At 33.2% G+C, this 12,474-nt stretch overlaps 2 protein-coding genes across 2 annotated transcripts; one reads left to right on the forward strand and one right to left on the reverse strand.

Moving 5' to 3' along the window:
- Positions 1-293: 293 nt before the first annotated feature.
- LOC128174892 (60S ribosomal protein L7-like) lies at positions 294-6,751 on the reverse strand. The gene is made up of 6 exons (XM_052840320.1): positions 6,700-6,751; positions 5,883-5,982; positions 3,387-3,553; positions 2,802-2,939; positions 1,866-1,975; positions 294-549 (listed from the first exon to the last, which is right to left on the reverse strand). The coding sequence occupies exons 1-6, from the start codon at positions 6,711-6,713 to the stop codon at positions 341-343; spliced, it is 738 nt and encodes a 245-aa protein (XP_052696280.1). The 5' UTR covers positions 6,714-6,751; the 3' UTR covers positions 294-340.
- A 158-nt stretch (positions 6,752-6,909) lies between these two features.
- On the forward strand, positions 6,910-12,186 carry LOC128174858 (RNA-binding protein RO60-like). The gene is made up of 2 exons (XM_052840292.1): positions 6,910-7,065; positions 10,378-12,186. The coding sequence occupies exons 1-2, from the start codon at positions 6,950-6,952 to the stop codon at positions 11,915-11,917; spliced, it is 1,656 nt and encodes a 551-aa protein (XP_052696252.1). The 5' UTR covers positions 6,910-6,949; the 3' UTR covers positions 11,918-12,186.
- Positions 12,187-12,474: the final 288 nt, after the last annotated feature.

A 12,474-nucleotide genomic window follows, 5' to 3' on the forward strand; every position in this document is an offset into this window, starting at 1 on the left:
AATTCATTTCATAAATACTTTTTGTGTTTAGAACAAATTTTACTCATTACATTGAACTTTTTAACAATCGGAATTTGAGAACTCAGACCCTGAGTAAATAACACCCTTAATGTCAAATGACAAATTTACACATCTCTATAAAACTACAAAGGCTACCATGAGAATTCTATGGGTTTTACCCCCAAAGATGACAATGAACAATTTCTGTAAAGTGTGGATTCATCTAAAGCATTGAACCATTAACTCCATTCATAGACATGGATTTCCTTCATTAAATAACTACAGACATTGCATGATAGTGTTTTTCTTGTCTTTATTTTATCACATGTATTAACACTTGTTACACCATTCTGCGCAACAGAGGGTTAATGCTGTCTTCACGCAGGCCAAAGTCACCACCGTCGTTGAAGTGGTTGTACTTCCTTCTCCATCCACCATTAGGTGTGTTCAGTTTGAATGGCCACAAGAAGTTGGCAGCATACTTGAAGTTGGGTCCAACTGTGTAGATCTCGTGGATCAAATCTTCCATACAGATGATTCCAAAGCGTCCTAAAACAAAAAAATTAAATAGACAGACCTTACAAGCAACGTTTATTTCTCAATTCCTGTATTGATGGTGCTTATTGTATACAGCTTAAATAGGTTAAATCAAGGTAGTGGACTCTTAAACTGTAACATTTACATCTTAAGTATGCCCTTAGAGGGCAAATTTGAAAAGTAATTAAAATTGATTTTTGAACATCTCATCTAAAGCTCAGAAAGAAACAATACGTCGTAAAATGATTTCTCATAATTTTCTCCAGAATTCAGGTTTTGTCCAAACTTTTTCTTTTTCACAACTCTCAGTATATAATCTTAATATGTAAACGGTGTGACCGTTGGACCGAGCGCAGATTTAACACAATGCAGTTTGATTTTTGTGTGATAAAATCTATTCAAAACGTACACAGTAGGATCCGCCTGCATGGTTGCCTACTTCAAAGTTAAACTAAACGCCGCGTGCTCAGTCTACATTATGACGTCATATCTCAGACGTAAAACGTTCAAGTTTTGTCTACGGAAATAGCCGAAGAGAGTTACGTGATTCCAATTTTTTTTATTTCTTCTTTCATTGTTCATCAATTTAATTCATATGAATGCCGCTGTAATAAATTTGAATACTTTATTCAGTATCTAAAAGATTAGTTCCTTGACGTTAATGTTTTTATTTTCCATCTGATAATTTGATAAGACATACATAGAAAAAGTCGTGTTTTTTAATTGAAGCACTATGGAAACTTATCTGATTTCCTTTTTAATTTCCTTTAATTCAAATTACCTTCTATTGAAATACTGGAACTTATTTAATCGAGTTTAGGGGCAATAAACATCGATAAGTACCAGTCAATCAATGATCGAACTAACTTTTTAAAAACAAAATGGCTGCCAATATGGCGGCGCCCAGGGCTGGAAGAAATTTTTTTTGGCCTTAGTACCCCTGATTCAACTTTCATTTTTCACTGATTTTCTTATATATACGTGTTACCATTAATCCTCGCTTCGCGAGGCGGGCTTCGCCCGCCTCTCGCTGCGCTCGGTAATATCCAGTTGCAAATTAATTGTTTCATTGAAAATCATTTGTCCATTGACTTAAATAATTTTCTGTTCCCCAAATTTAGCATTCTTTTCATTTCAAGAGAGCCAATCAAAAAATCAAAATAATTTTTAATAAGTTAAAGTTAGTGCCCATGTTAAATTAAATGTATAATTTTTTTTTTTGGTCATGAAAAATGTATGGTTGCTGAAAGAAGAAAACCAGAGGTAAATTAAAGGCAATGTCTTCAAAGGTAAAAGAGTACTTTCTCCTAAAAATACCAAAAACCTACCGAGGTGTTTCTCAATGAGGGCATTGTCTGTGAGAGGAATACGCTGATTTCCAACTTTTCCATATCCCCTTTTGTACACCAATTCCCTCACACTCTTGAGGTTGGGGTACCTAAGACACAAATAAAATACTACATGAAACATCCTTACCTACAGAAGAGTTTGGAACTATTTCATCAATTTAGTTATCAAATTAAGATGAGACTTGATATATATTTTGCCGAATGTACAGGTACATGTAATGCGCAATTATTTTCTTGAACAATTCTTTGAGAGAAAAGGGGGCATTTATGGTTATCAAGATTTTTAATTATTTTACTAAAGACGCAAATTATGTTCCTTATAATGTAAACATTAATAATTGGCCCTAAAAATGCGAGATTATGGTCCATATCAATTAACTAGACAATTCATTTCAAAGCTCAGACGATCGAGAACTCCAGTTAATTAGATAGGGTGTCATGTGGTGCTGTGATGTCATAGAAGCAATAGCTCTGACTGCTGATAGAAGTACTTCGTAAACTTTATGTACTATAAGACCTACTTTGATTAAACATGGAAAACAAGTTTCAGGACATCAATGACATTCCTTTGAGGGTAGAAATTCAGCCATATATGTTCGAACTCCCAGCGAGAGTCGATTGCAATGCATAGTCACAAGATAAAATATATCAGAAAAATTATCAGGCATGTAAAATTTCACATTAATGTTTCCACAATAATTTTCCCTGCAAATAACTGTAATACTGAAAGTTACGTCTTCCCCCTAATTATTGTGCCAAATTATATACAAGTGCATACTACATGTATATTCAGCATATTCAGGATAAACACTAAATGTCGTCCTAAATACCAGGTTGAGTGTTCTTTTTCATCACTTTCATTTTAAATATACTTTCAATTGTTGTTCGTTTGTATAACTTTATACTTTCTCTTACCCCCATGCAATGAAGGGTTCAGCGATTCTCAACATGTGAATCGTGGCCTTGTTAAGTCTCACAAAAACACCATTGTTAATCTGCCTCAAACGGAAAAGCTGCATAACCTTCCTTGGCTTGGGATGAACTCCATTGATACTGAAATATAGTCAATACCAAATTTATTTCATTTAACAAAATATATATCTGCAATACTACAATGGTCAGCTGGGAAAAAATATAGATATTCCTTTGGAAGAAAACTTACAACAGCTGGGACTTTATATTTTTTTTTAGGCCTTTCTTTTTAATGCAAAGCTATCTTTTGCTTAAAAGATTTATGTAAAATTTTCCCCAATCAAATAAAATCTTCTTTGGACATGTCACAGCAGACATTCTAGCACCTTTTACATATTATCATAAAGGTATGTTACTGTATGTAGCCATTGTTTGTACTATTCAGGGCTCTCTCAGAGAGTTGTACCACCATCTGTCATTATTAAAAATCTCCCCAAATCTTTCATTTTCTGGCAAATACACACTGTTATCTTCAATCACGGAGACGTGCTACAACCTTTGACAACTTATCATATAATAACTTTTTACCCTCTGATTCGCATCACAAAAGCTAGCTTGGGTTCATCAGGGACATAGAAGTTGCCATTCTTCCTGGCTTGTCTGGCCATACGAATGTCATCTCTTTCCTTAGCTCTGTATTCTTTGATATATTTTTCTGCTCTTCGGAAGATGATTTTCCTCTTTTCCTTCTGTTTCTAAAATGGACAATGGTTTATATACAGTTAAAATTCATTATAAAACCTGATGATTTGTAGTTGCTCGATGAAAATTGAATGCAATCTGAATAGCATTGCCGGCTTGATTTTTATGATACAATACAAAATTAAATGTCTAATAGGGATATCATGCAGACCTTGTATTACAGTAAAAAATATCAATCCAACGTCAAGTCAGACCATTTTGTTAATATATTGCATTTATATTTGTGGGTTATCAAAAAGTTGTTGTTTTGTTCAAAATGAATTCACGGGAACAATTTACAGAGGTATTTCAGCAAGGCTTGGTTTTTTATTCATTAGCAGCATTGAAAAATTTTGCCACTCAGGAAAAATAAAAACTCAGGAACAACCACTAGTTCACAAGAAACGGACACTCATTTCAATATGTAAATGGCAGTAGTGATTCAGAAAAAAATTAGCATAGCGACACTAAAAAAATTTAAAACAAAGAAAAAAGTGGAAAAAAGTGAAGAAAAAAACCCTAAATTGACAACGGGGCAGCATGGAAAAAATAAATCATTTGAATTTCTTTCTTTCATAAACACAGAGAAAAATATGTGTCAGGTTAAGTGACCTGCAATTGGGTTAACTCTTGCAGTTTGATTTTTCAATATTGTTCATTTATTTGAGCAATTAACTATCAATATTAATATAAAGAAAAAAGCTTAATTATCAATATTAATAAAAAAAAAAAAAACTAGAACTGTCCTAATGGGACTAATACCCCCGCTAGGCTAATTTCAAATGGGACAAATAATTGAATTGAATAATAATTAAGGTTTGGAACACATACCAAAAAAAAATTCTAGAATTGTAAAAAAAAAAAAAATAGTTAACAAAGAAAAATTAAAATCAAAATTGTCCGAATTTCACTGTTAATACATATCTATAACAGTAATACATTTACAAATGTATGTATTTGATGATATATTTTTTTAATTTAATTGATTTAAAGAAAAACCAACAAAATGACAATAACCCCTCCCTTTGCAGTGAATAGAAATACCGGTAGCCAAGCAATGCTCTTCTGTTGATAAAACTTTCAATATCTTTCTAATAAGAGTCTTGACAGATGCAATTAGTTGTTTCAAATTTTCCTCACTTTCTCCTATGGCACAATTGAACTCCATATCAGAAAATTGATCCCATAGGACTATGATTTTCTTTGATGAGCTTGTTAAATTTAATAAACTCCCAAAACATTACCATAATTACCATACCATGTAAAAATATGTAAAAAAGAAAATTTAATATTACAAACAATTTTAAAATTGCCAAAACACTACAATCATATCAGTAATTTTGAATTTCATTTAAATTAATGCCCAATAGGGTCACTTCATCAAATTACTTGACACATAAATTTAAACAACCTCTAAAAATAGTTTAACTTCTTTATTAATGATTATATTTATATTTATTTCCTTATAATGATAGACCTTTTGGTTTACATGAAACAGTTTTAAAATAGCCCCAAAACCATCACCCATTTTACAGATTATCAATTTCCTCTAAACACATGCTCCATCTGAACCATGGCTCAGATAATGGCTGCCTTGGGACAAATGAATTCAGCCACACTTGTCTTTGATGTTCTCATTAGCTCCTAAGAATTTATCATTGACAAACAAAAACTTTGCATTGTCAGTTGATAGAATACTTATAAAAAATATTTTTTTTTTATAAATTAAGACATAAAGACAAAAAACTCCATCTGGATGTATTTATATAAATATATTTTAGAGTGTTTTCTATTAATTAATTAATAAAATCTGTAAGGATTACCTCCCTTACTTTTCAACATTACTATACAATATATAGAATAAGGAAAATGAAAACTGTCATAAAATCATTAAATCTTGTCTGATCTTAAAAAAAATTGCAGGTGCACATCTTCAGATGGTGTTCAACATATGTACAAATTTTCAAACTGTTCCATGCAGCAATAAAAAATTCTATAGGGGGGACAAAGTTGCGTCTACAGACAGACGGACAGACAGACGGACGGACAGACAGACGGACAGGGTGAAACCAATATACCCCCCTAAACTTCGTTTGCGGGGGTATAAAAAAAAATGCAAGTGCAATCATTTACAGCTTTAAATCCTTGCCCAAAAGTTTTCATATTAACCACATTGCAGTGTAAAAATAGAATGTTGTACGTCAAAGATAAGCAAGTTTAATACTGTGACAAAACTAAAGATATTGTTTCTGACACTGCATGATCCAATTCTTTTGCAATAACAGTACAAAATATTTTTTATACAGAAATGAACTAATTTTTCTTATATATCATGGCACTTACTTGTTTGTTTTCGAGCTTTGCCTTGGCAAACTTTGCTCTCAATTCTTCATTCCTCTTTCTCTTTTTCAAGAGGGTTTCAGGCACTCGCGGAAGCTTCTTACTGTAATAAACATCATTTGTTTAAAAACTAATTATTCTCAAATGCAGTTACTGGCATATGACCAATTCCCACCAGTGCATTGTCACATCATTTTTTTGTATATAACTTTAAGTGTTGATAAAATGACAATACACTGGCGATAAATGGTCCTTGGCAAAAATTGGTTGTATGCCAGTAGAAAGTGTAACAAAATCTTGGATAGATAGGCAATTTAGTAGAATTTACAAATGTTTACAAAGATGTAATCAACAACAAAACACAACCATCAAAAACAAAATTGGTCATATCAAAGTTATAAAACAAGCTTTAACTAAGAAAATCTCAACGAGAGCATTCATTGGAATATCACGTATGAAGGTATTTCATTTCATATCTAGATTATTTAAAAAATATATCATTTTTCATTGCAATATTTTCAAACTCCATATTTGGAATAAGAGAGATTGTAATATTTGTTTAAGAATCTTGCCACATAAAAAATCCTATGTTTAATGTGTCAAAATTCAGACTTCAAAAAATCTAAAAATTTCGAGAAGAATATATTTAACCCTAACATAAACATCGCTAAATACATACATAGGCTGCATTATATCTCATTCTTTTAAATATGAATATAAACAACAGATATAAATACGTCATAAAAATAAAAATAATTTATTAAAATGTTTTTCTTAAGGCCTGATGTCAATGGATTAAATGTATTGAAATACACATTACTTTTCCGGGGCCATGTTGAAACATCAAAAGGCCGCTTATAGCATCGACGATGCAATTGTTTATATAAATTCACAGGATTTTTTTTCCCAAGAATCAAGAATGATTTAAATATGAAAAATTAATTTATTGTTTTTTAAACACAAATAGTATATTTAAAAAATACTAAACACCCCCAAGGATTATCTTCGGCCGCATATATCAAATATCGCGCAGGACATCTCTACTTTCGATTTGAAGTCCACACCACAGAATGGGGTCGGACGATTCTTTGCGTCTGTGGAGATTTTTCCGCTTTGGTAACGACAGAAGTGTATATACACCACATGTTCGATCATTGGAGAATTCATATGAGGAGCTTATTATGAGGTGTGATAGCACATATATTCCGTAATAGATTCATTTAACGTTATAGAATTATTGGTAAATCCACACATTTGCATTTCCGAAAGTGCCGCCATCTTGGCGGAGTGGGGTGGGGGTTTAATTGGTATGTAGTCTTTTAATATCTAGCCTTGTCAATTAACATTGTATCTCCGATTTTAGTTGCCAAAGTTCTGTGATATTCTGAAATTGAATTGACAATGAAATTCACCAGATCTCTGGATGTTAAAGGGGCTTAGTGAAATTCTATTTTTCCGTTTTTAGCTCACCTGAAAGCTCAAGTGAGCTTTTCTGATCACATTTTGTTTGTCGTCCATCTGTCCGTCCTTCTGTCCATCTGTCTGTAAGCTATTAATGACAAATTTTGAAAAATTTTCAAAAGTCTTCTTCTCAAGAACCATAAAGCCAGGAAAGCTGATACTTGTGACCCCCGGGGTTAGGGTGGGGCCACAATGGGAGGTCGAAGTTTTAGAAAGGAATATATAGAGTAATTCTTTAAAAATCTTCTTCTCAAAAACAAATCAGCCAGGAAAGCTGAAACTAGTATGGAACCATCCTGAGGTAGTGTAGATTTACAGTTGTGAAAATCATGACCCCCGGGGGTAGAATGAGGCCACAATGGGGGGGGGGGGTCAAAGTTTTACATAGGAATATATAGAGTAAATCTTTAAAAATCTTCTTCTCAAAAAACTAATCAGCCAGGAAAGCTGAAACTTGTGTGGAAGCATCCTCAGGTAGTGTAGATTCAAAGTTGTGAAAATCATGATCCCTGGGGGTAGGGTTGGGCCACATGGGGGGGGGGGGGGGTGGGTGTTAAAGTTTTACATAGGAATATATAGAGTAAATCTTTAAAATATCTTCCTCTCAGAAACTAGTCAGCCAGATGATTCTTTATAATTGTTAAGACTTTGGCTCCAGGACAATTCTTCGGCCTCACAAGAAAGTTCAGAGTTTGATGTAGCTTTATATCCCATATATAAACAATTGTTAAGGATCTTTTTGAGAACTGCAATACTCAACATGTGATATGACTATAGAATCATCCTGTTAGAAAAGGGACTAATGATTATAAACATAAGAATATCCAGAGGGAAAAACGGATTTTGTTTATACAGGATCTGCATGTTTTATTGTTCATTGTCCAGATAGTTTGCATTATGACTCCATTAAGCTGATTTTATCATACATATTGTTCCTCAGGTGAGTGATGTGGCCCATGGGCCTCTTGTTACACTCTACAATGCTTTAGCAATGCATTTCTAATGATCAAATGAAATTTGCGAGTCAGTTGTAGAGTTATTAATTATACAGAGCTCACAATTCTTTGTCATGTAAACAAGGCTCGTGTCCTGTTTATGTCTACATATTAGGTTCAATATACCAGTAAAAAATCTTTTCAAGCTAATTTGTCGACCTTCTTTTTTTTTATTTTAAGCATAAACATACAGTTTCTAATGTTTATTTAACACATTAATTTGAGGTCTGAAACTGGACTGGTTGCCCAGTAGTCCCAAATAAATTGACAGTAGTCAATTTCAGTTTTACCATTAATTAACATTCATAACTGGTAAAAATGCTTACTGGTCAAATGTGGACCACTCTCTCCAACAATAATTTCATCCTCCCTTACTTAAAAATGACAGAATGATGTATTATATATCAACACTGTCAGGCTACCCCAAGCAGGAATGTATTGTGATGTCATACTTTACATAAAATGAGGTTAAATATACAATAAATGTAACAATAAATATTACACATGTATTAACCATTTGAAATATTAAACATTATGTGTATTATGCTAATATTAAATATATATCAGTCAATGTGCACAAGTAATATTCAATTACTGAAATATTAATTAATAAAACAAAGATATTAACTGCCACAAATGATATGTGTTTGTTAGCACATTTTAACGAGGCCGCGTACAGATCAAGTATGTACGCTTTCGTGCAGCATTTCATTAGTATTGTGACGTCATCTTTTTGATTGGTTGACGCCATGGCGTGATAGTTTCAACTGCAGATATTCAGCGAATTTTGTTGAAAATAGATCGTTTGATGCGTAAAATTGATATTATATTGTGGAATAAGCATAAATGTCTCGAAGTATAAGCTATATTTGGACTTGGGTCGAAAATGTGAAGAGGGTTCAGGAAGCCTCTTTTTTTTTCTCTTAAAATAATAATTATATCATTAGAAATTCATGTAAAAAATTTCATTAAAAAATCTAGGGCAGAACAGATGAGACCCGGCCTCGTTAAAAGAGTTCATTTAAAAATGGCTTTGTTCAGTAAGTTAGTAAATGTATAATTAATTCCAAAAGATTAAGTTTTTTGCTTTTTAATGGAATGGTATAATATATAATAAATTAATCATGATCATAATAGTAACTTGATCCAAAGAGCTGGGTCATGTCTTGTTGCCAGGCACAGATCATCTCATTCATATCATACGAACATGATGTGAAGCATCTCATTTGATCTGATGATCCTCACTCTAACAATAATGTATTAGTATTTCACGGACATTTTCTCTTGATCCATATTTTTAATGTTATGCATAAATTATACATGTATTGTATTGAATGAATATTAATATTACATGTACATCCCTTTTTTGGCTGTTTTATTTTGTGCTTATCTTTGTGAATGTGCATTGTATAGACAGAAACCTGTTTTAAATACTATATATGATATCACAAATATTTACTGAGAATTTTTTTTAATGATATATATAAATAAAAACTAGCTGATACAAATTTGTTATAAGCTTCAGTGACTGTAGTAAAAGTGGGCAAAAATCTGTTGCAATATATTTTTCAGCATCCATTTTCTAAATTAAGAAATGAATTTCTTTTTATCAATTATCGGTGCCAAGCGACTCTGAGCAAAATGTCCTGCATTCTGGCAACAAGGAAAATTTAATGATTTAATTAACAAAATGTAGGACATAGAAAAATCAATTTATCAATAAGAAACGTTACTTACTACGTGAACTAGATGGCCATGACACTAGCTTTATCTGAGCTTTTGTTTTTTTTCTCCCCTAGCTCATCTATAAAATATAGTCAAACTTCGTTATCTAGAGTTAGATGGGACTGTTAAAAAACTTCAAGATATCCAAGTATTCCTGATATCGAGAGTAAAATAACTAAAAAATAAGTGGTTGGGACTTAAAAATAACTTTGACATATCCACTGTATTTGAGTTATCAGTGTCTGAGATATCAAAGTTCAACTGTATGTATGTATACTGTTAGCAATTTTATGATATTCATCATTATTTATTTCCAGAGTTATCCAGCGAGGACAAGGAGGACGGCTCATAGATTTTATAGAGAGAGAATCCGATAGAAACAGCAGGTTTTATCCTTTAGCCTACACTCTTGCTGTCTGCGCCAGGAGTACCAATCAAGATGTCTCCCGTAAAGCTTACATGGCAATACAAACTGTCTGTAGGACACCAGAAAAATTATTCATGTTTCTCAAGTACTGTAAGGAGTCTCTGAAGCTTAAATCATGGCCTAGACGCCACAGGATGGCTGTAGCTAAGTGGTATACAACTAATCCTCAATATCTTGATAACCCCATGCTTCTTGCAAAACATGTGACTAAATATAGGAGACGCCATGGGTTTTCACACAAAAAAGTGTTAAAGTGTTGTCATCCCAATACCTCTAGATGTCCTGATGATATCAAATTCATATTATGTTATGCTGTTAAAGGTATTTCAAAAGCTAGACGTTTGCATCAAGGAGAAGAAGGTAAAATCATGTCTGTTGTGGATTTCATTAATGATGTTGATACTCTACGAAAGGGAAAAATGCCAGAGGATGATGTAGTAGCTTTAATTAAAAAATGGGAGCTGACTTGGGAGCAAATACCTACTGTTCATTTGCAATCAAAGGAAATATGGAAGGCATTGCTTAATATAATGCCAATGACAGCATTGTTGAGAAATTTGGGAAAACTAACCATGCATAGATTACTTGAACCTGGTAGTCAAGAAGAAGCCAGAACATGTTCCAGACTTAATAATGCAGAACTCCTTAAAGATGCCAAACTTCACCCTATCCAAATCCTTTCATCTTTGAATGGTTACAGAAAGGGGGAAGGATTTAAAAGTGACAGGTACACCTGGAATGTTAACAAAAATATTGTCTATTCCCTGACACAAGCATACATGATGCAACTTACCTCTAGCAGTCAAAATCCCAACCTTCCTCAGAACCTTCTGGTAGCGATAAATATCAGGCCTTCAATGGAGAGACATGTTGTTGGGATCCCTTTGATGAATTGCAAGCAGACTGCTACTGCTTTGGCAATGACCCTGAAACAAAGTCAGCCATCTACCCATACTGTTACTTTTGGAAGTGGGGACATTGCAAGAAGGCTTGATTTTCAGCTATCTGCTGCTGGCATATATGACATAGAGAGTGCTTTAGATGCTGTGGAACAGAGAACAGATGATAATCCTGTTAATTTTGATGCACCATTGCAATATGCCATGCAGAATATGAATGCAGTAAATGCTGTCATTCTAATGACTGACCGTCTCACTGAGCAAGACAGAAGTGATATCCAAAGAGCTTACAGGAATTTTAAAGAACAATTCCTAGATGTTTCATTTATCACTGTGTGCTTTCAGAACTGTGAAGAAACATCTCCTGTTGCTGAACCACAAGACCCCAACATGTTGGATGTAATAGGAGTGGATGCAGGGGCATTAGATATCATTCTTTCCTTTATCGCGAACAGAGATCAACAAGTACGAGTACTGCTGGAAGAACTTTCAATTGATGGAAGAATGGAGGAGGATATGGAAGAGGCTTAGACGACATGTCTAAAACATTGTTAAACAGTTTCTACATCATTAAGAATCCATGGAAAGGAATCTCAGTGGAGGGTGCTGCTGATGCTTTTTATTAACATTTACCATAATTCTCACTGAGCTGTGATGCATGTAGCTCTTATTTGCAAGAAGTTTTCTCCACACACAAAATTTAATAACAAAATTATTTCACTAATAAATGTCCATACACCAAAAGTTAATTACTATGTTCTGGATGATCTTAATAAATCTTGTTTATTTCTCCAAACTAATCTTTGTTTGTTTTGGATACATGTATTGTGGTTTTGTCTTTATCTGTACCGGTAAATGTTGAATATCAATTTTCATGGATTTGGTCATAGATTTGACTTACTAGATTAAAGTGAGGTTTGTGGCTACCAGGAGATAACTCAGATTTTCATTGTGAGGTAACATTAGCTTCATATTGTTATACCCGATAGATATGATGTCAAGATTTACATGACGTAATGATTGACTTCAGTTATTCTTTGTTTTGTAAATAAAGCTCGAATCTTGTTATTTTTTACATGTGCTGTATT

This window comes from Crassostrea angulata, chromosome 1 (assembly GCF_025612915.1).
Source record: "Crassostrea angulata isolate pt1a10 chromosome 1, ASM2561291v2, whole genome shotgun sequence".
Taxonomy (NCBI): domain Eukaryota; kingdom Metazoa; phylum Mollusca; class Bivalvia; order Ostreida; family Ostreidae; genus Magallana; species Magallana angulata.